Source organism: Astyanax mexicanus, chromosome 16 (assembly GCF_023375975.1).
Source record: "Astyanax mexicanus isolate ESR-SI-001 chromosome 16, AstMex3_surface, whole genome shotgun sequence".
NCBI classification, from domain to species: Eukaryota; Metazoa; Chordata; class Actinopteri; order Characiformes; family Acestrorhamphidae; genus Astyanax; species Astyanax mexicanus.
In genome coordinates, this window is record NC_064423.1 from 7,707,375 (window position 1) to 7,733,339 (window position 25,965).

Sequence of the window (25,965 nt, forward strand, 5' to 3'; positions counted from 1 at the left end):
GGGCCATTTGCGGCCCATTTCCTTTTTTAGAGCGTATTTTAGAAATAGAATGAAAGTTGGCCCGCTGTTAAGCAGGTTTTTATAATGTGAGATTCAAAGATTGAACGCTAGGTGTCAGAAACCGGCCAAAGAGTCTAAAAGTTGTGAGAGTGTTCACTTGTAGAGCAGAAAAACTGGCCAAAGAGTCTAAAAGCGGAGAGACTGCGCAGATATAGCGCAGAAAAATGGGCCAAAAAGTGTAAAAGCGGAGAGAGTGCACAGTTATAGCGCAGAAAAATGGGCCAAAGAGTCTAAAAGTGGAGAGGGTATTTACTTGTAGAGCAGAAAAACTGGCCAAAGAGTCTAAAAGCGGAGAGACTGCGCAGATATAGCGCAGAAAAACGGGCCAAACAGTGTAAAAGCGGAGAGAGTGCACAGTTATAGCGCAGAAAAATGGGCCAAAGAGTCTAAAAGTGGAGAGGGTATTTACTTGTAGAGCAGAAAAACTGGCCAAAGAGTCTAAAAGCGGAGAGACTGCGCAGATATAGCGCAGAAAAACGGGCCAAACAGTGTAAAAGCGGAGAGAGTGCACAGTTATAGCGCAGAAAAACGGGCCAAAGAGTCTAAAAGTGGAGAGGGTGTTTACTTGTAGAGCAGAAAAACGGGCCAAAGAGTCTAAAAGCGGAGAGAGTGCACAGTTCTAGTGCAGAAAAACGGGCCAAAGAGTCTAAAAGCAGAGAGAGTGCGCAGTTGTAGCGCAGAAAAACGGGCCAAAGAGTCTAAAAGCGGAGAGAGTGCGCAGTTGTAGCGCAGAAAAAAGGGCCAAAGAGTCTAAAAGCAGAGAGAGTGCGCAGTTGTAGCGCAGAAAAACGGGCCAAAGAGTCTAAAAGCGGAGAGAGTGCGCAGTTGTAGCGCAGAAAAAAGGGCCAAAGAGTCTAAAAGCAGAGAGTGTACGCAGTTGTAGCGCATAAAAATGGGCCAAAGAGTCTAAAAGCGGAGAGAGTGCGCTGTTCTAGCGCAGAAAAACGGGCCAAAGAGTCTAAAAGCAGAGAGAGTGCGCAGTTCTAGCGCAGAAAAATGGGCCAAAGAGTCTAAAAGCGGAGAGTGTACGCAGTTGTAATGCAGAAAAACGGGCCAAAGAGTCTAAAAACGGAGAGAGTGCGCAGTTCTAGCTCAGAAAAATGGGCCAAAGAGTCTAAAAGCTGAGAGTGTACACAGTTGTAATGCAGAAAAACGGGCCAAAGAGTCTAAAAGTGGAGAGGGTGTTTACTTGTAGAGCAGAAAAACGGGCCAAAGAGTCTAAAAGCGGAGAGAGTGCTTAGTTGTAGTGCAGAAAAACGGGCCAAAGAGTCTAAAAGTGGAGAGGGTGTTTACTTGAGCAGAAAAACGGGCCAAAGAGTCTAAAAGCGGAGAGAGTGCTTAGTTGTAGTGCAGAAAAATGGGCCAAAGAGTCTAAAAGCGGAGACAGTGCTCAGTTCTAGTGCAGAAAAACGGGCCAAAGAGTTTAAAAGCGGAGAGAGTGTTCAGCTGTAGAGCAGAAAAACGGGCCAAAGAGTCTAAAAGTTGCCGTAATTAAGGAGTTTAATATTAAGAGACATCATGAAATGAAACATCAGTTTAAAAAATCTTAGTGTACGCAACACTGTCAAAGATAGATAAAGATAATAAGTCAAGTAAAATGGTGTGTAAATGAAAGGAATCAGGAAAATGTATTCATTAAATTGGTATTTTTCATTATTTGTTTTATTAAAGAGTCTGTGGCCCGTGACTTCAAATATATTTCTCCTTCTGGCCCCCAACAAAAAAAGTTTGGACACCCCTGGTTTAGACTCTGTTGGTTCCTCTATGCTGGATATAAGATGATATAAGATTGAGACAGTGGGGTTTGGAGGAGGTTCTACAGGTTCTGTGTGGATCCTGCAGCACATTTACCCACAGATGTTGCTACAGCTGGGCCTGTAGATCCTGTAGCTCTACACTCGTAGGTTTAAGCTAAAGTCCAGGCTGATCAAAAAATAAATAAATGCCTGATTGTTGATAAATCTGCCATTTCATCAGGCATTTAAATGGGTTTTTAAAAGGTAAATAAGAGCGTTTGTTTTTCTGGGATTAAAAGCGCGAATTCAGGGGCGTCAAGTGGTCCAGCGGTCTAAAGCGCTGCCTCTATGGGCGAGAGGTCGCAGGTTCGAACCCCCACTCATGCAGCTTTGCTATCAGCTGCCGGCGCTCAGAGGGAGCACAATTGACCCTGTTCCCTCCGAGTGGGTAGATGGCGCTTTCTCCAAACATAACTAAAGGGTGATGTCCGCAGCACAGCGCGTCTGTGAGATGATGTATCAGAAGTGAGCTGCTGCGCTTTTCTCCGAGCGTTAGTGCTGTGATGCTGCTCGGCAATGCATTACAACAGAAAAAGCAGCATCTTGAAAAGAAGCGGTGGCTGACTTCACATGTATCGGAGGAGGCTATGTGTTAGTCTTCACCCTCCTGGTGTGTTGGGGTGTTACTAGTGATAGGGGGAGTCCTAATGAGTGGGTTTGGTAAATGGCCGTGCTAAATTGGGGAGAAAATAGGAAAGAATTAGAAAAAACTAAGCGTGAATTCAGCTGTAACTGGAAATATCTGCGCTGCTAAACTGTGCTGGACTGAGATTATTGCACACTACAGAATGTACTTTTTATACTTTATATCTTATTGTATTTTTATAAGTATTGTTTTATCTTATTGTTCCTTAGTAACTTTTGTGTACTGTGTATACCCACTGCTGGATGTCCAATTTTTTCTATCTATCTATCTATCTATCTATCTATCTATCTATCTGTCTGTCTGTCTGTCTGTCTGTCTGTCTGTCTAATAGTATATTAGCATTAATAGTGCATTATGGTGTTTTATGGTTAAAGTAAGCTGTAATAAATCTATTTAAGATTTAATTTCTGTGATAGTATTTGGTGAAAGGTGGTTGATTGTGGTTGTGGTTCTCAGGGTAACGTGACGTTCTCCTGCTCCGAGTCTCAGCCGGCTGCTGTTACGCTCCTGAACTCTACCGGCAGTTACCTGGCGCTGCCCGCTGACCCCGCCTCCGCCGGGGACGGGCTGACCGTACGCTTCCAGTTCCGCACCTGGACCCAAAACGGCCGGCTCTTCTCTGTAGCGCTGACCCGCGGCCCGGACCCCGCCTCCCTCATCCTGCAGATCAGCGAGGGGATCCTACATCTGTCCCTCCGAGAACCTCCACAGACCTCAGCTCAGATCTCTGCTGGTGAGAGAACTAAATCCTTTATCCACAACAATCTCACAACTCAATCAGCCTACAGCCCATTCTCCCCATTCATTCTGGAGTTACGAGGAAATGCTTCAGTCTGTTACAACAGCCAATCAGGACAGACTGTATTTACATTCATTAAATGACATGGGATGACTAATTTCTTCTTTTAAAGGTAAAATAAATGTGAAGAGAAGACATCTGAACACTTTTATGAAGAAATAATTTAAGAATCTTTATTTTTTAATATATAATAACTATAATAAAATAAAATAACTATAATTTAAAATTTAAAAATTGATATAAAGCAGGAAGTGCAGGGATAGTTTACAAGGGAACATTTGTACATTATGTAATAATTTATTTTATTTTACTTGTTTTGTTATAACATTGTTTTACTGTCTATAAGAATGTGAGCCTTACTGAAAAACAGAGAAAGAGAGAGAGAGAGAGAGAGAGAGAGAGAGAGAGAGAGAGAGAGCTTAAATATTGTATGTTGTTTATCCATTTATTTCAGGCTTCTATCTTTGCAGTTTTACTTTCACTTGCCCTTGAACGCCTTTCACACTTTGATCTGCCATATTTTTGCTCTTTGAAAAATAAACTCACATTTCATACTTTCCCAACACTGTCTAGACAGATTTTGATTCATATTTTTAGATATCAAGAAATAAAAAGATTAAAGTAAAAAAATCTGGTGTTTTTAGAAGGTAAAAACCACATCCCTAAAACTCACCACCTACCAGCACAGTATTATCAGTTTTCCCTACAGTAACAATAAATATATACACTAAATACTCCTACTCTTTATCTATCTATCCATCCATCCATCCATCTATTCCCATCTTCGTCCTATCATTTATCCTAATATGGTTCATGTTTAACCCTTTCTTGTCCAATCATACATCCTGATTGGCCCCATGTTTACCCCTACTGGTCCCATTCAAATGATTTGATTGTATTTGAGTTGGATCTAGTTGTTGGTGTAGTGTGTGCTCGGCCTGAGGGTTAATTTTTTTTATCTCCTTCCCCAGGTCAGAGTGTATGTGATGGACAGTGGCACTCGCTGGTGGTGGAGGTGAAAGGTCAGCAGGTGTATCTGACGGTGGACAGTCAGAAGCCGGTGTTTATGGAGATCGCTCGTCTCACTGAAAGCCTGCAGAGAACCACCGTCTTCCTGGGAGGTATTCTTTTAACAAAAACACACCAATTAATTACGCTGTGGACTGAGAGGTTAAACTTTTAACATGCATTTAATTACAGATAACTTTGGATTCAGATAATCGATGGTTTAAATCCTGGTCATGCAGCTTACCATCAGCTGCCGGAGTCCTGAGAGAGCATAGTTAGTCTTGCTCTCTCTGAGTGGGTAAAGTAGATGGCACTCTTTCTTTCCCCTCATCACTCCTAGGGTGATGTGGATCAGCACAAGGCTGCATCTGTGAGCTGATGTATCAGAACCGAGTCGCTGTGCTTTTTCCTCCGAGCGTTAGCGCTGTGATGCTACTCGGCAATGCTACAGCATCAGCAGCAGTTCAAAAAGAGGCGGAGTCTGACCCCTCCTGGTGTTGGAGCATCACTGGTGATAGGGGGGAGTCCTAATGAGAAGAGTGGATAATTGGCCTTGTAAATTGGGGAGAAAATGGGATATAAAATATATAGAAATAATTGTAATTAAATGAATAATACAATGGACTGCTGGGAGATACAGGTCCACAATGGAAAATCAAAGAAGCATGCGTCCTGTGCTTGCATCACCAAAGTTACACAGTGCAGTTTCCGGCATAGCATGCTCAGAATAGCATTAGTAATGAAGCAATTCTCTCTATAACAGTCAGTGTACCGTCTGAAAGCTGTTGTTTTTAGAGTAGACTGTTGCAAGTCTTGGAGCTCTATCGTACACCCTGCCCAAGGCATGTTGTGATGCTATTTGCTATCTTACACCTAATTAACAGTCTATTTTCACGCCTTGTGCCTGCACTGTTAAAATAGCATCAGAGTTTAGGAATGAGGTGAGGTGTGTTCAGATCAATTTCTGACATGTTTCTGTCTTGGCGGTGGAAAACATAGGAGCGCCACTGACTGATTAAAACCATGACAACAGTCAACAGTCAGCCGCACAATTCTCATGCTATTAACTCAACAATAAACAGAATAAAGAATAAAATAACATTGCTGTTCCCTTTAAATGAGCTCATTTAAACACTGATTGGTTTATTCCACGTTACTACCTAAATTTATCACACCCATGATTAATTAAGGGAACAAGTACATGCCTTTTGTGATTTTTAGGCTGTGAAAGGTGTATTTTTTGCGGCCTCATGATACGAAAGACACACCGACAGGCCCCTAAATCCAGCTATAGATCACTTAAATTGTGTCTGTTTAAATGGGAAAAATGAAGTAAAAGCAATTAATTAAATCTCAGTTTGCAAAGATTGTTTGTCAGTGATGATTTTCCTCCTAGCTACTCATACTAGAAGTTATTCTTCTATTACTTTACTTTTCTCACTTTCTCAGTGGATTCCACACGGATCACAATCCACTCGTGGCCTAAAAACTCAAATCTAGGGGCGTAGTTAAGGAATGTGGTTATTAGTGTTGTGAATTCCTTAAAGCTATTTACTGTAATCTTTCTCCAGCCTCCAGCATCCAAACCCAAAGCTGTATAAATCCCTCTGCGCGGCGACGCGAAGACAAAGCTATTCTGCTAATAATTAAATAAGCTGCTTTGTGTATGGATGCGATTTTCTCAGGACAGGATTCATTTATTAGCGGTGCGTTTTTTTTCTCGCTCAGGGCTTTAAGTGGTGGCGTTGTGTTGTTCCAGGCTGCCCTGTGCTGCAGAACGACCTTGCCCCTGAGGGACAGTGCACGAGGCCGCGGGCCGTATATCAGGGATGCCTCCGTCTGATCTTCATCAACAACCAGCCTGTCAACCTCGGCAGGATTCAGCAAGAAAAGCCGGAGAACTTCAGCCAGATCAGCTTCGATATCTGCAGCATTCGAGACAGGTCTCCAGTTCCCTTTACGCTCCAGAGCAGGAATTTTAATATTGCGTCTCCTTAAAACCACAAACTCAAATTTTTTTTATTGAGATTTTAAGTGATATAAGTGATTAAGTGACATATTTGTGAAGTAGAACGAAAACGATACATGCTCAAAAGTATTCAGCCCCCCTATATCAATACAAGTGCAAGTCTTTTGGGGTTTGTCTCTACCAGCTTTGATCATCTAGAGACTTCTAGAGATTTCTACCCCCTTCTTTTTTTATAAAAAATAAAAATAAAACAATGGGGGTTTATGAGATTTGGGCCTATGAATACATTGCACATTTATTAACTATTAACACAGCATCCCAAGGATGCAATTCGGAACATGCATCACCCATTCCAAACCATCTCTCACATTTTATACAATCGAGAGGCTCCAACAGGATTATAATCAGGAGGAAGATGGATGATCACAATCCATCAAACCAAACTGAACTGCTTGAATTTTTGCACCAGGAGTAAAGCAGTATAAAGTTACCCAAAAGCAGTGTGTAAGACTGGTGGAGGAGAACATGATGCCAAGATGCATTAAATTAAAAACTGTGACTAAAAAACAACCAGGGTTATTCCACCAAATATTTTTTTTTCTGAACCCTTAAAACTTTATCAATATGAATATGAACTTTTTTTCTTTGCATTATTTGAGGTCTAAAAGTTCTGCATCTTTTTTGTTTTTTTTTCAGCCATTTTTTCTCATTTTCTGCAAATAAATGCTCTAAATGACAATATTTTTATTTGTAATTTGGGAGAAATGATGTCTGTAGTTTATAGAATAAAACAACAATGTTTATTGTACTCCTATATATAAACCTACAAATAGCAAAATCAGAGAAACTGATTCAGAAACTGAAGTGATCTCTTAATTAATATTTTTTTTAGAGCTGTAGTGTAATCAGTTATATACTGTATATAATCTAAGCTTCATTACATCCCAAGCCACTACTTGTTGTAATGAGTTGTAAAGGTGTTGGAATGGGAGTTTCAGCAGATGAATGTCTCAAACTCTGTTTATTTATCCAGGTGTGTTCCCAATTTCTGTGAACATGGTGGAGTGTGCTACCAGTCCTGGGACAATTTCTACTGTAACTGTTCAGGAACGGGATACAGAGGAGCGACCTGCCATAACCGTGAGTTCTCCACAACTTTCAGAGAAGCTGGATGCTGTACTTTGTGCAGATTTGGAAAACTTTATTATTTGGCTTATTATTAATATTTTTTACATTTATAAACTTCTCAGCCATAACATTTAAACCACCAACCCAGTACTAAACAGCATAGTGCCATTGGGAAATAGATTACACAACATCTTTAAAGGTGTCCTGTGATATCTGGCAACAAGACTAACATTAGCGCTATCAAGTTATCAATTATTTTAGTTTAGAGAAGCTGAAGCCCCCCCCCCCCTGCAATGAGAGGTAAAGAAGAGCAAGAAGGTGGAAGATGGGGAGGAGGTTGGTGCCAAGTTGTGCCACAAGCAGGTGGAGAGGAAGTGGGGGTTTAAATAGGGCTAGTGGGTGAAGTAATGGGTCATGGATTATCTCCCAAAACTTAGTTATAAATAACTCCACTAATCGAGTACTCTACTGAAAAATCGGTTTAATTAATCGAGTACTCGGAAAAAAAAAAAAAACATAAAATAAGAAATTTCACTTATTAATGAATGACCAAGTAGTTTAATTTTTAAATTTACAACATACATTTCCAAATTGCAAACACAAATAGAAAAAAAAATAAAACACAAAATAGACATAAATACCACAAGTAATAATTTAATAATTCATAATTTAACAAATTAAGTTAAATTATTTTCAGGTACATTTCTGGAGTTTTGCTTGTTTATCTTGGTAACAGGAAACACAGGAGCTCCACTGACAGAATACAACCTAGACAGAAACAGTCAAATATTCATCGCTATCTTGGCAGTGAATTTTCAACACAACACAGCCCAACTTTTACTGTACATCAACAATAAACAGAATAGTAAATAAAATAACATTGCTGTTCCCATAAAAGAGCTGCTGGAGCTCCTTCACAGCGTCAACCAGCAGCTCAGTTTGCTTGTTGGACACGTCAAGGTAGCAAAATAGCAATCCGCCAAATCGGTCAGAGCTCACCTGGTTCTACTCTTAAAAGGAATGATGACCAAGAGACACTCTGATTGGTTTATTTCACGTTACGCCCGAAATTAACCATACCCATGACTAATTAAGAGAATAAGTACATGGCTTTTGCTTGTTTCAAGCTGTTCAAAGAGCTGTACTTTTCCCGTCGTTAAGATAGCAAAGACACACTGACTTGCCTAAACTACTTGAAAATGTTGAATACTTTAGTACTTCCACTTCTAGTGTGGTGCTGAAAGATCACTTAAACCTTTACTCAAGTACTTTCTACATGTCTGTTGTTTGATATTTACATTTCTAGTTAAAGAAATCTAGTCTGAGGCTCTTCCAGATGTACATTATGCTAACATGTTATAATCAGCGTATATTTCAATCAATCTGTACATTATATTTTGCTGCTAAATGCTCATTTTCATCAGATATCTATGACCAGGTGACCCCTGGAGGAAGTGAGAACGTCACAGTCCATCTGTTAGACTCGTTATGACTCAAATCACTGAGAAAATAAATAAATCTGATTAATGAAATCACAGTGTACCAAACCTGCCGTGCAATACGAGCTCATGCAGCCGCTGCTTGCAGTAAATTAGCCATCTCGCTACACAGCGCGCCGCGCTCGTGACAAACAGATCCATATGAACAGTAATTACCACTGTTCACTAACTGCATTCCTTCAGATCTGCAGTTTCATTTCATGAGAATGAGCATAATTCATTTAATCTAAACAACGATAGATTCGATTGTTGCTCATTGAACAGAGAATGTGGCTGTATTTAAATTCCATGTGTACTATTATATGAACAGAAGTATTGAGACACGTGATTAATCATTTATTTAAGGTGAATTACGCAATACAGGGTTTTGAAAAGTGGGATGGTCTTATTATATTGCTCTCGATATTGTCTGTGGATATTACCATAGCATGGTGTTGGTAGCAGAGGATAGAACAGGGTTCATACAGGGTCATGAAAAACCTGGACAAGTCATGGAATTTCAAAATGGCAATTTCCAGGCCTGGATAAGTTTTGGAAAAGTTTTTTTCCGACGGAGAAAAGCTAGTATGATTTTGATAGTTTGATTTTTGTTTTCATTGTCCATGTCTGCACTGATATTTTAACAATCATTTTGTCATGAAAATTTGCCTTGAAGGTATGGATAAGTCATGGGAATGTGTTGGTTAAAAACTGTATGAACCCTGATAGAAGAAAGTGATCACCAGCAACATTAAAAGTCTGAAAGATCTACAGGAACCAAAGAAAAGTCACAATTTTGGCCATTTAGCCAGCAGTGATGCCCTCCATCAGTTATCATCCTGTTAATGCCAGCACTATTGGTGGACGGCTGCATGACCCAGGACTACATGATGCACACAGACCATTACAACAACTGCGCTTAACACCATTTCAACATCGCTAAAGGCTGCACAGTGGGGTCGTGCGAGCCATACCTATTTTAAACTACCTTTTAGAATCCGGTGCATTATTTCAGAAGAACAAAGCTGCTCGTCCACAAACTGCTGCCCTTTTAAGCGCTTACCATGATAACACAGATACTATGCCCTGGCCACCATGACCATCCCCTATTACTGATTAAAAATGGGTAGGATGTGCTATCAGCACTCTTTGAAGCACTTTTATACTTTAATGTATAAAATATTCTAAACAAATAAATTCTGTAGAGCTTTTAGTTATTCACCTCTCTTATTCTCCTGCATTCTCTTCTGTTCTACTCTTTCACAGCTATATATGAGCGATCGTGTGAAGCCTACAGGAAGACAGGAAGTCCTGCGGGGGTCTTCACCGTCGACCCTGATGGCAGTGGTCCCCTGGAGCACACACAGGTCAACTGTACCCTGACAGGTAAGATTTACTGAGGACAAATTGTACCTGATGTGATTTATCCTACTGTTTATCCTTTTCTTTGGGGTAGTGTGCAATAAGGAGGGACAGCCGAGCCAAATAATAAGATAACTGTATGTTTCGGACTATAAGGCACACTGGATATAAGGCAAATTTTCAATTAATATCTATATTCTGGTCTATTTTCATACTTAAGGCACAAAAGATTATAAGGCGCATTTTATGCGACGATAGTAAGTGGTATTCAAGTGACTAATTCACTTAATTAGGTCTCACCACTGGGGGACATCTAGGTAAAGAAAACCGTGCAAAAAATAAAATACTTTCAAAGTTAAACGAGTGCTTGTAACGCGTGACCAGATGGGAGGCAGACGTAAATGCGGGTAAGACAAGATTTATTAAACAAATAAGCAAATAAACAAGTAAACATAGAACTGACAAGCAAACCAAAACAAGCGAGGGGTAACAATAACAAACGAGAGATAAACTAACAAACAAACAGGAAGAACAACAAAAGCTAAGCTAGACTGAATATAACTTAACAGGGCAGTGGATATACACGAGGATAAATACGTAAATAAAATACAAAATAAGCAAAGAGACAAACAGGAAATAAACGTAACTAGAAATAACGTGACCGATAAATAAACAAGAGCGAGTAAATAGAAACCAAAGACGTGACATGACAGACAACGGGGGAAGGTGCAAAGACCGACAGCAAACGTAGATTAACAGGTACTATATATACTAAACAAGAAACAATGAACACCTGGGGAGACAGGTAACGAGGGGCGGAGCTACAAATTAGACACACGTGACGGAAAATTACAGGAGAAACACAGGGGAACAGAGCGAGACCGTGACAGTGCTGGATATTAATGTACACAGATTTCTCTCCTGAAAACTGTTTATTTGGGTTAGCAAAGCTCTTCCATTTATTTACAGTAAGCTTAGATTTCCAATAATTTTTTAACAGCGTTGTTAGCAGTAGCGCTAGCCATGGTTAGCAGCAGCACTTAACATTGGTGTGCAGTGAGGCCCTTCTAACACTTAAGATAAGGGGTGACAATAAGTGCATGTAATTAATTACATAATTTTTAATCAGGAAATATGTATATTAAAGTTATTGTAAGTGTATAAAATAAAACAAAAATAAGCAACTAATTCAAAGCATTAGTCTGTTAGTGTTTTTCAGTTCCTATAGGACTCTTATCCGACTGACAGCTGTTCTAACCAATCAAAGCTTTTTAAAATGGCTTTTGCCCCCTTGTGTCTGTTCATGGACCCTTCTCCTGATTTTTGAGAGGTGTAGTAATGAGCCTGTTAGCAAAGGGGTACCCTCTATATTTACTGCACGCCACTGGCACTTAGCACTAGTAAATTCCGCCCGACAGCGCTACACTGAGGAACCCTGAGTGTTCTTGTAAGCCAGGGCGATATTAGACAGTGGTTCATCCCACGTAGCTTATTTTAACACGGTAAACATGGAGACTACAGTTTGATATACTCAACACTGTACAGCGAAAGAGCTAGCACTTAGCGCTGTGGTTAGCAGCTAATGCTAATACTGCTCCAGTCTCAGTGCTGGAGAATCTTTACTACTGAAACTCCTGTATAACTCTATGTATGTACTTCAGTAGAGTGGCTTTACTGCTCCTTAATACCTGACTGGTAGAATTCATACATAAGGAGCACCGGATTATAAGAAGCTCTGATGATTTTTGAGGATAAATTAAAAAATCTTAAGTTGAGTGAGGTCACATCAAGTAGTTTTAATTGTCAATAATACTGCATATGTACAGGACATACAGAGAGAGAATTAAAATTGTGTTACAGCAAGTACAGAAAATAATATATATAATATGTACAATATGTCTCAAAGTGTCTCCCATTATTTTATATTATATATCTTATTTTCTTTTTTTAAGAATCTTATTTTAATTGCACCTTATAGTGTAACAAATATGGTCATATATATATTTAACATTCTAATGTGAATATGTTGGCTTGTCCAGAGATTCGGGATAGAGAGGAAAAACTGCAGATGTAGTAAAACAGTATTTGACCTCCCCGTGTAAAAGTGTGCTGTGCTGGCATTCGAGTGCATCCTGGCATCCTGTGCTACAGGAGAGGGCGGGAGGAGGGGGGGCACTCTTCAGCCTCTCCTGTCAGGACTCATTGCAGATTCCACCAGTCTTAGTTTTTACCTTTTGACATCCCTCTCAGCCTCTCCCATCACTTACTGGGCTGATTTGTCTCTGGGTTGAGGCTGTAATACAGCGTGTCGTCTCTGGAGGAGAGAGGTCCATTACGCTGGTTGGCGCTGGGTAAGAGAGGAGCTGGAGGACGGGTAAAATCAGACAGAGTGGCGGCCTGGAGGCCGAGCGTGACTGAGAGGGTGCTCGCTCGGGTTGCAAGCCTGGAATTGGGTGAAGTTAGTAGTGTAGTAGTGTGAGCTTTCTGTGTGAGATACTACTAGTGCTAACACTAGTAGCCTTATCTTACTGCCTGTGCAAGACACTCCATGATGCTCATTGCTATCTTGCATCCTGCCAACAATGTATTTTCACTCTTTCCTTCCTCCTGCCTGGTTTGAATAGCAGCAGAGCTTAATATATCTGAGCTGAATATATCTACACTGATGGGCGTGGTGTTCTGGTTACGAAATGAGGTGTGTTCAGGTACATTTCAGGAGCATTTCTTGTTTATCTTGGGAACAAAAAACACAAGAGCTCCACTGACTGATTTCAACCCTGACAACAGTCAACCTTCAAATGTTTTTTGCTATCTTGGTAATGCCTGGTGCCTCTTAAAGAGAATGATGAGCAACTGATATGCTGTTTGGTTTATTTCACATAATGCCCAAAACACATGCATGATTAATTAAGAGAATTAGTACATGCGTTTTAAACTGCGCAATGTGTACTTTTCCCGTCATTGCGATAGCAAAGACACACTGACACGCCCTAAATCAAGCTGCACAGAGCTCAGTTGTTGAGCTTTTTTTTTACCTTTTATTTTTTTTTACATATGTGCTTTCTTTGGTCTCTTGTACCAGTGCCATCTCACCAGTGATTCTCATAGTCCTCTGTTTGGAGTGTTCCTCTGAAAAATGTCAGTTTAAAGATTGCCCCAAAACTTCCCCTAACCCACCTCTCTATCCTAACAAGAATCAGGACACTGCCAACCTCTAGGTGTGAATGTGCAAAACATAGATTAACATAGGGCTAAGTAATCGGGCCAAGGAATGAAATGGGATTGGGTCTAAATTGTTCTGATATACTGTAAATGTGTGTATGACTCTTTATCTCAGATCTACAGGTGTTGGACAATGAAACTGAAACACCTGTCATCATTTTAGTGTGGGATTTTAGGTTTCATGCCTATATTGGAGCAGCCTGGTGATCAATCTTCATTAATTGCACATTATTGCACCAGTAAGAGCAGAGTGTGAAGGTTCAATTAGCAGGGTAAGAGCACAGTTCTGCTCCAAATGTTGCAATGCACACAACATTATGGGTGACATACCAGAGTTCAAGAGAGGACAAATTGTTGGTGCACGTCTTGCTGGAGCATCTGTGACCAAGACAGCAAGTCTTTGTGATGCATCAAGAGCCACGGTATCCAGGGTAATGTCAGCATACCACCAAGAAGGACCAACCACATCCAACAGGATTAACTGTGGACGCTGTAAGAGGAAGCTGTCTGAAAGGGATATTCGGGTGCTAACCCGGATTGTATCCAAAAAACATAAAACCACGGCTGATCAAATCACGCAGAATTCACAGAGTGTGCACCTCAACTCTCCTGTTTCCACCAGAACTGTCCGTCACCACAATAAATTATTGTGCTCTAAAACCAGGTGTTTCAGTTTCATTGCCCAACCTCTGTAGATTGGCACAGGTTGAGAGTACGCTATGCACAATTGGCTGCCACTTCTCACTAGTGTGTGTGTTGAGTGCTACAGTAAATGTGGGTGTTGTGGATTGTTGATTGCATCGTGTCCTTGGGTTCTTTGAAAGATGCTATATAGGTGTCACATTAAATCTTTCCTTCTTCAGTGCATGCAGTATCTCAGCTTCGGTTTAGCCGCCCACCTTCTTCAATACTTGCTCTGGATATTCAGCAGATGCGTAGCCATGCTAAACTGCAAAGCTACCTAACCCTAATACAAACAGACAATCTCTCCTAGCATTTGCCAACAAGCGCCAGCAAGAAGATTGTTTCAGACTGACCCCAATTACAGGAGCTGTTAGCCATGCTAATTCTACAAAGCTCAGCAAACAGGTACTCTGGTCCATCACACATGGTGGGGGAGGGGGGGTATTTAAATTTGCATAGAGAGAGAGAGAGGGAGTTAAGTGCAGACTCCCGAGCGCTCTTGATTTCTCAGACCTGAATGAATGACCCTCTGTTCCCCACTTAATATTCATCAGGTATTTGCATCTCACTCCATCACAGCGCTAATCTCCTTTTCTCATTCCTGCGCACATCTGGTCAATCGAAGGCAGCTTCGAGAGGCTGGAGGCGGGCGAGCGGGAGGGTGGCGGGAGGGTGGCGCTGACGGGGCATAGAGTGTCGGTGCTCCAGGCTTTTAAAGCATTCTGAGTGTTAATGTTGTGTTTTTTTTTTCCTCACAGAGGACAAAATCTGGACGGTCATAGGTCACGATCACCTCCAGCCGGTCAGCGTTAGGGGCTCGACTCCCAGAAGCCCCTTCATTCTCATCTTCAACTACTCAATTTCACCCTACCACCTCCGCTCCTTAGTGGCCTCCTCAGAACAGTGCCATCAGGAGGTCACTTATCAATGCAGGAAGTCCCGCCTCTTCGACACATGGGGTGAGTCTCACTTTTTATCTTGTCGCTTGATTGTATTGTAAGTATGCTTAAATGATCATTAAGCAATAATACACTCGAGGTTTGTGCTGTAAGGTGTAATATTGGCACTGCTATGATGTAGTCATAGGAGTAAATCAGCACAGCAGTGTCAATATTACACCTTATAGCACAAACCTCGAGTGTATTTTTGCTTCCATTGAGTTTCATTGCTGCTCTGTTTGTAGCTGCACTGTGTAGAATATAGTCCAGCGCTTGTTTGACTTTGAAAGAAAATGTTTTTTTTTTAATTAAATTTTCAGCTACATTACATTCAGCTTAAAATATATACACTTAAGCATTTAATGTTTTAATAATAACAACTCTTAACCTGGTATTGGTGGCAGATAATGAATTTATTTATATTATGGCTGATAATTCATTTATTTGTGGAACAGAGTCCTTGCCTATACGCCACCTATTGGAGACATGGTGTTTCTGCACTGTTCCTCTATGGAATCCAGCGCATCCCAGTGATGTTTAATGACGTCGCATTTGGTTTGTATTTGGCTTGTAAGCGCTGCTGCATCGTTGCTAGGTTACCTGTATGTGGCGGAATAACACTTGGAGAGCTTCGGTTACAGTGCATTACCGGCTGATAACAGCACTCATAGAACGCCTCTCAGCCAATCACATTGCAGGGCCGGAACTAACTTTGTTATAATAATAATATGTTTTGCACCTCTAGTCTAGATACTAGAGGAGATACAATGGTTGAGAGTGAAGGTGTACAGGTTCTGTCTAGTATCCTGCAGCTAAGTGTTGTGGATAGGTGGAAATATCCTGCTGAAAAATGCTGCTATCAGTTGGAAGCCCTGCAATCAGTGACAAAAAATGTGGCCACTGATCAGCAGTTACTAGAGTCACTTTTATCACTATAAGAATTTCTTACTAAGGTCTCTATACAAATAGATCTAAGGAGATTGCCTGTTTGAATCCCAGTCATGCAGCTTGCCATCAGCTGCCGGAGTCCTGAGAGAGCAAAGTTGGCTCTCTCTTGCTCTCTCTGGGTGGGTACAGTACAGTAGATGGGGCTCTCTCTTTCCCCTCGTCACTCCTAGGGTGATGTGGATCAGCACAAGGCTGCGTCTGTGAGCTAATGTATCAGAACCGAGTCGCTGCGCTTTCCTCAGAGCGTTAGTGCTGTGATGCTACTCAGCAAAAAGGTTCGAAAAGAGGCAGAGTCTGACTTCACATGTGTTGGAGGAGGTGTGTGCTGGTCTTTTTAATCCTCCTGGTGTTGGAGCATAGTGATAGGGGGAGTACTGATGAGGGGGTTGGGTAGTTGGCCGCGTAAATTGGGGGGAAAAAAGGGTAAAAATAAGAAATAAAATTATATATAATTTTCCAGGAGTGCATTATAGGATCGGCTTTATTTTTTTCTACCTACATAACTTTTACTTTTATACTTTAAGGAGTTTTGAAACCAGTACTTTTACACTTTTACTGTAACTGGACAATGAAACTGAATCACCTGGTTCTGGTGGAAACAGGAGAGTTAAGGTGCAGGAGAGTTGAACTCTGCCGTGATTTGAGCATCCGTGGTTTTATGTTTTTTGCATACAATCCCTTTCAGACAGCTTCCTCTTACAGCGTCCACAGTTAATCCTGTTGGATGTGGTTGGTCCTTCTTGGTGGTATGCTGACTTTACCCTGGATACCGTGGCTCTTGATACATCACAAAGACTTGCTGTTTTGGTCACAGATGCTCCAGCAAGACATGCACCAACAATTTGTCCATTTTTGAACTCTGGTATGTCACCCATAATGATGTGTGCATTGCAGTATTTTGAGCAGAACTGTGCTCTTACCCTGCTAATTGAACCTTCGCACTCTTACTGCTCTTACTGGTGCAATAATGTGCAATTAATGAAGATTGATCACCAGCCTGCTCCAATTTAGCCATGAAACCTAAAATCCCACACTAAAATGATCACAGGTGTTTCAGTTTCATTCTCCAACTCCTGTATACTCTGTGTACTATATTCTACCTACCTTTGTCTGCTGTATGTACACTATTATATTAGATTATATTGTTTCTGTGATGGGGGTTAGTTTTCTGGACTGTACTGTTTTTAATGTTCTTGGCTTTTACAGCCTCAGGGGACTCCGTAACTAATCCTGAAGTGCACGGCTCACTCCCCGGCCTCAGCTTAGCGCCGAGCTGCCAGACTGAAAGCCCCTACGAAGCCCTGCAGCACCAGATCAACCTTTTGATCATTCTGTACACAAACACTTCTTGAAACTGACTCAAACAGATAGTCCACCCCGAGCAGCAGACATCTTGCGCTTCAGATTTGATTTAGTCTGGGACATCGCTGTTGGCTGCGGCTCTGCGCTGTAGAGATAGCAGATGCCCACTCACCCGGAGCAGTGGCACTCTAATGGGCATTAGGCAAAATACAACCTCAAGACCTCCATTACAGATCCTTGGGGGGGAGGAGAGACCAGCTGTCTCTGTCCATGAACTAACTGCATTAGATCTGAGTCCGCGGGATTCTGATATCGTATCTCAGCGTATATTAAGATAAACAGGATTTATTATTGAGATTGGATTTTACTGGATCTAGGTGTGAGTTACTGTAGGATAATTAAAAAAGAGTTGCTACAAAAGAAAGAAGATATAAACTAAAGTTATAAAAGACATGCCATAAGTTAAAAAGGACAGAAACTAATATCGTCTAGCATACTACTAAAGTAGTAAATCTGAGTTGAGTCACTGAATGCATTAAATGTGATACATATATTTTTTGTTAGTCACTGATTACATGTGTAAACAAGCTTATTCTTGTATAGCAGTGGTGTTTGGCACAAGCATGTATCATAATTCTGTGTCTGAGGGGCGTGATGATATCATTTCACCCTGATATACAGTATACGTATCTGCTGTGCAAATAGCAAATAGTTCAGTGCATTAACTGCCACATATATCAGTCACTACCTGTGTTAGCTGTGTAAGCATCGTTAAATATTAACCCTTACTTTTTCTGAAATGATTTGTTAGTGTAAAGTTTTACTCCAGATGTAACGGATGGACACGCACCTTCCAAAAAGTTCCACTTTTGTCTAGTCAGTCCTGTAAAGAATATTTACCCTGTAAAGTTCTGGAGATCATCAGGATGTTAGCTGGTAAATGTGAGACGGGTGGTTATGTTGTGTTTGATGTTAGTTGGTAAATGTGAGACAGGTGGTTGTGTTGTGTTTGATGTTAGTTGGTAAATGTGAGACGGGTGGTTGTGGTGTGTTTTATGTTAGTTGGTAAATGTGAGACAGGTGGTTGTGTTGTGTTTGATGTTAGTTGGTAAATGTGAGACGGGTGGTTGTGTTGTGTTTGATGTTAGTTGGTAAATGTGAGACAGGTGGTTGTGTTGTGTTTGATGTTAGTTGGTAAATGTGAGACGGGTGGTTGTGGTGTGTTTTATGTTAGTTGGTAAATGTGAGACAGGTGGTTGTGTTGTGTTTGATGTTAGTTGGTAAATGTGAGACAGGTGGTTGTGTTGTGTTTGATGTTAGTTGGTAAATGTGAGACGGGTGGTTGTGCTGTGTTTGATGTTAGTTGGTAAATGTGAGACGGGTGGTTGTGCTGTGTTTGATGTAAGTTGGTAAATGTGAGACAGGTGGTTGTGTTGTGTTTGATGTTAGTTGGTAAATGTGAGACGGGTGGTTGTGTTGTGTTTGATGTTAGTTGGTAAATGTGAGACGGGTGGTTGTGTTGTGTTTGATGTTAGTTGGTAAATGTGAGATGGGTGGTTGTGTTGTGTTTGATATTAGTTGGTAAATGTGAGACGGGTGGTTGTGTTGTGTTTGATGTTAGTTGGTAAATGTGAGACGGGTGGTTGTGTTGTGTTTGATGTAAGTTGGTAAATGTGAGACAGGTGGTTGTGTTGTGTTTGATGTTAGTTGGTAAATGTGAGACGGGTGGTTGTGTTGTGTTTGATGTTAGTTGGTAAATGTGAGACGGGTGGTTGTGTTGTGTTTGATGTTAGTTGGTAAATGTAAGACGGGTGGTTGTGGTGTGTTTGATGTTAGTTGGTAAATGTGAGACGGGAGGTTGTGTTGTCTTTGATGTTAGTTGGTAAATGTGAGACGGGTGGTTGTGTTGTGTTTGATGTTAGTTGGTAAATGTAAGACGGGTGGTTGTGTTGTGTTTGATGTTAGTTGGTAAATGTGAGACGGGTGGTTGTGTTGTGTTTGATGTTAGTTGCTAAATGTGAGACGGGTGGTTGTGTTGTGTTTGATGTTAGTTGGTAAATGTGAGACGGGTGGTTGTGGTGTGTTTGATGTTAGTTGGTAAATGTGAGACGGGTGGTTGTGGTGTGTTTGATGTTAATTGGTAAATGTGAGACGGGTGGTTGTGTTGTGTTTGATGCTAGTTGGTAAATGTGAGACGGGTGGTTGTGGTGTGTTTGATGTTAGTTGGTAAATGGGAGACGGGTGGTTGTGGTGTGTTTGATGTTAGTTGGTAAATGTGAGACGGGTGGTTGTGGTGTGTTTGATGTTAGTTGGTAAATGTGAGACGGGTGGTTGTGTTGTGTTTTTGATGTTAGTTGGTAAATGTGAGACAGGTGGTTGTGTTGTGTTTGATGCTAGTTGGTAAATGTGAGACGGGTGGTTGTGGTGTTTTTGATGTTAGTTGGTAAATGTGAGACGGGTGGTTGTGTTGTGTTTTTGATGTTAGTTGTTAAATGTGAGACGGGTGGTTGTGTTGTGTTTGATGTTAGTTGGTAAATGTGAGACGGGAGGTTGTGTTGTGTTTGCTGTTAGTTGGTAAATGGGAGACGGGTGGTTGTGTTGTGTTTGATGTTAGTTGGTAAATGTGAGACGGGAGGTTGTGTTGTGTTTTTGATGTTAGTTGGTAAACGGGAGACGGGTGGTTGTGTTGTGTTTGATGTTAGTTGGTAAATGGGAGACGGGTGGTTGTGGTGTGTTTGATGTTAGTTGGTAAATGGGAGACGGGTGGTTGTGGTGTGTTTGATGTTAGTTGGTAAATGGGAGACGGGTGGTTGTGTTGTGTTTGCTGTTAGTTGGTAAATGTGAGACGGGTGGTTGTGTTGTGTTTGATGTTAGTTGGTAAATGGGAGACGGGTGGTTGTGGTGTGTTTTATGTTAGTTGGTAAATGGGAGACGGGTGGTTGTGTTGTTTTTGATGTTAGTTGGTAAATGTGAGACAGGTGGTTGTGTTGTGTTTGATGTTAGTTGGTAAATGTGAGACGGGTGGTTGTGTTGTGTTTGATGTTAGTTGGTAAATGTGAGACAGGTGGTTGTGTTGTGTTTGATGTTAGTTGGTAAATGTGAGACGGGTGGTTGTGTTGTGTTTGATGTTAGTTGGTAAATGTAAGACGGGTGGTTGTGTTGTTTTTGATGTTAGTTGGTAAATGTGAGACGGGTGGTTGTGTTGTGTTTGATGTTAGTTGGTTAATGTGAGACGGGTGGTTGTGGTGTGTTTGATGTTAGTTGGTAAATGTGAGACGGGTGGTTGTGTTGTGTTTGATGTTAGTTGGTAAATGTGAGACGGGTGGTTGTGTTGTGTTTGATGTTAGTTGGTAAATGGGAGACGGGTGGTTGTGGTGTGTTTTATGTTAGTTGGTAAATGTGAGACGGGTGGTTGTGTTGTTTTTGATGTTAGTTGGTAAATGTGAGACAGGTGGTTGTGTTGTGTTTGATGTTAGTTGGTAAATGTGAGACGGGTGGTTGTGGTGTGTTTGATGTTAGTTGGTAAATGTGAGACGGGTGGTTGTGTTGTGTTTGATGTTAGTTGGTAAATGTGAGACGGGTGGTTGTGTTGTGTTTGATGTTAGTTGGTAAATGTGAGACGGGTGGTTGTGTTGTTTTTGATGTTAGTTGGTAAATGTGAGACGGGTGGTTGTGGTGTGTTTGATGTTAGTTGGTAAATGTGAGATTGGTGGTTGTGTTGTGTTTGATGTTAGTTGGTAAATGTGAGACGGGTGGTTGTGTTGTGTTTGATGTTAGTTGGTAAATGTGAGACAGGTGGTTGTGTTGTGTTTGATGTTAGTTGGTAAATGTGAGACGGGTGGTTGTGTTGTGTTTGATGTTAGTTGGTAAATGTGAGACGGGTGGTTGTGTTGTGTTTGATGTTAGTTGGTAAATGTGAGACGGGTGGTTGTGTTGTGTTTGATGTTAGTTGGTAAATGTGAGACGGGTGGTTGTGTTGTGTTTGATGTTAGTTGGTAAATGTGAGACGGGTGGTTGTGTTGTGTTTGCTGTTAGTTGGTAAATGTGAGACGGGTGGTTGTGTTGTGTTTGATATTAGTTGGTAAATGTGAGACGGGTGGTTGTGTTGTGTTTGATGTTAGTTGGTAAATGTGAGACGGGTGGTTGTGTTGTGTTTGATGTTAGTTGGTAAATGTGAGACGGGTGGTTGTGTTGTTTTTGATGTTAGTTGGTAAATGTGAGACAGGTGGTTGTGTTGTGTTTGCTGTTAGTTGGTAAATGTGAGACGGGTGGTTGTGTTGTGTTTGATGTTAGTTGGTAAATGTAAGACGGGTGGTTGTGTTGTGTTTGATGTTAGTTGGTAAATGTGAGACGGGTGGTTGTGGTGTGTTTGATGTTAGTTGGTAAATGTAAGACGGGTGGTTGTGTTGTGTTTGATGTTAGTTGGTAAATGTAAGACGGGTGGTTGTGGTGTGTTTGATGTTAGTTGGTAAATGTAAGACGGGTGGTTGTGGTGTGTTTGATGTTAGTTGGTAAATGTGAGACGGGTGGTTGTGTTGTGTTTGATGTTAGTTGGTAAATGTGAGACGGGTGGTTGTGTTGTGTTTGATGTAAGTTGGTAAATGTGAGACAGGTGGTTGTGTTGTGTTTGATGTTAGTTGGTAAATGTGAGACGGGTGGTTGTGTTGTGTTTGATGTTAGTTGGTAAATGTGAGACGGGTGGTTGTGTTGTGTTTGATGTTAGTTGGTAAATGTAAGACGGGTGGTTGTGGTGTGTTTGATGTTAGTTGGTAAATGTGAGACGGGAGGTTGTGTTGTCTTTGATGTTAGTTGGTAAATGTGAGACGGGTGGTTGTGTTGTGTTTGATGTTAGTTGGTAAATGTGAGACGGGTGGTTGTGTTGTGTTTGATGTTAGTTGGTAAATGTAAGACGGGTGGTTGTGGTGTGTTTGATGTTAGTTGGTAAATGTGAGACGGGAGGTTGTGTTGTGTTTGATGTTAGTTGGTAAATGTGAGACGGGTGGTTGTGGTGTGTTTGATGTTAGTTGGTAAATGTGAGACGGGTGGTTGTGTTGTGTTTGATATTAGTTGGTAAATGTGAGATGGGTGGTTGTGTTGTGTTTGATATTAGTTGGTAAATGTGAGACGGGTGGTTGTGGTGTGTTTGATGTTAGTTGGTAAATGTGAGACGGGTGGTTGTGTTGTGTTTGATATTAGTTGGTAAATGTGAGATGGGTGGTTGTGTTGTGTTTGATATTAGTTGGTAAATGTGAGACGGGTGGTTGTGGTGTGTTTGATGTTAGTTGGTAAATGTGAGATGGGTGGTTGTGTTGTGTTTGATATTAGTTGGTAAATGTGAGACGGGTGGTTGTGTTGTGTTTGATGTTAGTTGGTAAATGTGAGACGGGTGGTTGTGTTGTGTTTGATGTTAGTTGGTAAATGTGAGACGGGTGGTTGTGTTGTGTTTGATATTAGTTGGTAAATGTGAGACGGGTGGTTGTGTTGTGTTTGATATTAGTTGGTAAATGTGAGATGGGTGGTTGTGTTGTGTTTGATATTAGTTGGTAAATGTGAGACGGGTGGTTGTGGTGTGTTTGATGTTAGTTGGTAAATGTGAGATGGGTGGTTGTGTTGTGTTTGATATTAGTTGGTAAATGTGAGACGGGTGGTTGTGTTGTGTTTGATGTTAGTTGGTAAATGTTCTTTATATCCTGCAGTTCTTTAAATGTTGTTCTGGGTTCTTTTGGGATCTCCTGGATGAGTTCTTCATGCCCTTTTGTAGTATTTTCACCAGTGTTCCATGTTGTCAGACACATGTGTCATAACATAAGTGACATAAGTGATTTCTTGATTCTACAGGTCCGGCAGTAATCAGGCCTGTTTGTGACTAGTGAAATCAAACTCAGCTTTCCAAAAAATGTGATTAATGTGATTTTTACATTTACATTTTTACCAATTTAGCTCTTGATTTGTATAGGGTTTTTTTTTAGTTGGAGTTTGATGGTTTATCTGGTTTAACTGGCTTCATGCATGACCATTCTGACCAAGCTAAAACAAACTAACATATAAGCAAGTTTTTATCCATTCTGATTGACCAGCAAAACCAAAATCAAATTTCAGCAAACACACAGAAGTTGGTTTGATGAACACTGTAAGTAGTACTGTATGTTTTTGATCTGAATGACCAGCTTTTTTAACCACTTTACCATTTAACCCTCTTGTTGTGTTTCTGGTTAAATTGACCCGTTTTAAAGTTTGAAGATCGGGAAAAAATAGTTCCAAGTATTTTTTCACTATGAAGTTTCTTCTTCTTGCCTTAATTAATTAATGTAATCAACATATAATATGAAAAGGGTTCATCTCACATATTTGCAACAACCACCCCCTGCAAAAACTAAAACTAAAACTAAATTGCAATGTTATGTTTTAATGTTATATAAAACAATTTTTTTATATGTTGGTCTTTCAAAAGTAATAAAGTAGTGAAACATTAAAAAAAATAGTTTGAACATAATTTTTTTAAATGAAAAACTAATTGAAGCAAGGAACACTATTGCACTAAATATTGATAGAATAATTAGTAATGGAGTTAGTAATGAAATAGTCACACTGATTTTAAGGACATTTTTGAGTTTTAGACATATTTTGGATTATTAAACATTCACCGGTTCAAATTAACCCTTGACCAAATAACTAATGAACATAATTGGAGGGTTAAACATTATCTTACAAACCATTTTAAACCAAGGTTCAGCTGAAGCTGCTCCTCAACTGGATGATTTTTGGTCCACAGCGTTTCTAGAAATGTCAAAAAGTTGAAGCAGAGAAGTAAATTTGCTTCTTTTCTCCAGATGGGACGCCTCTGTCGTGGTGGCTGGACCGGGACGGGGTGAAGAGGACGTACTGGGGAGGTGTCCTGCCGGGAGTCCAGCAGTGCTCCTGCAGTCTGGAGGGAAACTGCAGAGACATGAACTACTTCTGCAACTGCGACGCCGACCAGGACGCATGGTAACTTCTACCCTGTAAAAACAGAAGCTACATTTTATTAACCTGAGATAAAATAATGTAGATTCATTTACATGAACTCTGATTCCAGTCTCTGTGATGCTTTCCGATTTCAGCAGCCGGAGTCCGAGAGAAAGTTTAGATAAAGCCCAGACCCTGTGCTGCAACTCCACAGCTTCATGGGGCGGCACAGTGGACTAGTGGTTATGACATTTACCTCCCATCACTGGGGTCTTAGGTTCCTGGGTGGAGTTTCCATGTTCTCCATGTGTCTGCGTGGGTTTAGATAGATAGATAGATAGATAGATAGATAGATAGATAGATAGATAGATAGATAGATAGATAGATAGATAGATAGATAGATAGATTTTATTAGAAAGATAGACAGACAGACAGACAGACAGACAGACAGACAGACAGACAGACAGATAGATAGATAGATAGATAGATAGATAATATTCTACAGGGGTGAACACATTTTAAAAAGTGAATCTAAGTTAACTAAAGAGAAGAAATAAAAAGGTATCACCACGCGGATGTCCCAGATCATCACACTCCTCCTCATGAATATTCATACCTGCTCCTCTGGAGGAAGATAATACTCAGGTCTGCCACAGAAAGACACAGTACTTTATTATGTAAATGGGATTTTGGCTTTTTGACTGTTGTATTAGTTCTACAGTATTAAACCCTTTGGTCACCTCTCTCTCTCTCACAAGCGGAAACTCACTTCGGTAAAGTGAAGCTCCACGGATGAGTGAACTTAACAAGGCGGCGTGTCATCACTGTTAGCACCTTTCAGCTGCTGGTGAATCAGTTCAGCTTCCACAACTCCTGTCCTCCGAGAGAGAGAGAGAGAGAGAGAGAGAGAGAGAGAGAGAGAGAGAGAGAGAGAGAGAGAGAGACCGCAAATTACATTTCTGTAATCTCTTTCTCTCTCCCAAATCAAATCAAGAATACTTTATTAGTATGACAGGAAATGAGACTCTGTTGCCGAAGCTATTAAAGGTCTAACAAAAATAAAACTAACAATAAAACAAAAAAAATAAGTTCATAAAGATGATTTATTAAAATACAGAGCTCTAAAGTATAAATATGCTTTTATATGCATCAATAAAGCATCATACCTTTGTCTATTTTTGATCATACACTGTTCAACTATTTTGAGTTGAGTTGAGCTGAACATTCTTGGGCACATATATACTGTACTATTCAAACTGAGATCTTTTTGAGCCAACTTATAATAATAACTGAGTTTAGTCTGTTTTGCCATTAACAGCTTCTTTTCCATTGGCTTCTGTTACAGTCTATTTGCATACTGGGTGTGTCCAACAGTTTCTGACTAACCAGACACTCACCATCAGTGTGTAGTGCAGCTCATGTTGCCAATGCGTTTGATAGACTTTTTAGTTTTTTAAAATGTGAAAAATAACAGTTATTCATCATTAATGGTAACACTTTATTTTAAGGAACACAAATTAGGCGCTTATTAATGTCTTATTAATAAAGCTTAATAAAGCCTTAATTAGACATTTGTAAATGATTTATTCACTACTTATTAGGCTTTATTCTGTGTTATAAGTGTTATTGGTGCTTAAGTAGGGCTATATTATGTGGAAATGGTTAATAATGGCTGTATTA

The 25,965-nt window shown here is 40.5% G+C and overlaps 1 protein-coding gene and 2 long non-coding RNA genes across 5 annotated transcripts in view; 2 read left to right on the plus strand and 1 right to left on the minus strand.

Moving 5' to 3' along the window:
- The window catches only part of LOC125782295 (uncharacterized), a 117,118-nt gene extending 103,064 nt beyond the window's left edge, over nt 1-14,054 (minus strand). Inside the window, exon 1 of the long non-coding RNA XR_007424917.1 lies at nt 14,001-14,054. This is a non-coding gene — a long non-coding RNA (uncharacterized LOC125782295). The remainder of the gene's footprint in view (nt 1-14,000) is intronic.
- Nucleotides 1-25,965, plus strand: part of cntnap5l (contactin associated protein family member 5 like) — a 142,364-nt gene that overhangs the window by 86,928 nt on the left and 29,471 nt on the right. For both annotated transcript variants that reach the window (XM_049465917.1, XM_049465918.1), the window contains exons 8-14: nt 2,959-3,235; nt 4,273-4,422; nt 6,069-6,252; nt 7,312-7,418; nt 10,151-10,270; nt 14,911-15,111; nt 24,171-24,327. In XM_049465917.1, coding sequence (XP_049321874.1) covers nt 2,959-3,235; nt 4,273-4,422; nt 6,069-6,252; nt 7,312-7,418; nt 10,151-10,270; nt 14,911-15,111; nt 24,171-24,327 — 1,196 coding nt within the window. The remainder of the gene's footprint in view (nt 1-2,958; nt 3,236-4,272; nt 4,423-6,068; nt 6,253-7,311; nt 7,419-10,150; nt 10,271-14,910; nt 15,112-24,170; nt 24,328-25,965) is intronic.
- On the plus strand, nt 18,278-19,921 carry LOC125782294 (uncharacterized). 2 transcript variants are annotated; one of them, XR_007424916.1, is made up of 4 exons: nt 18,278-18,334; nt 18,421-18,549; nt 18,593-18,635; nt 19,023-19,921. It is a non-coding gene; the product is annotated as an uncharacterized LOC125782294 (long non-coding RNA). The 2 variants fall into 2 exon arrangements; XR_007424915.1 differs by lacking the exon at nt 19,023-19,921 and having other exon boundaries at nt 18,281-18,334; nt 18,593-18,728.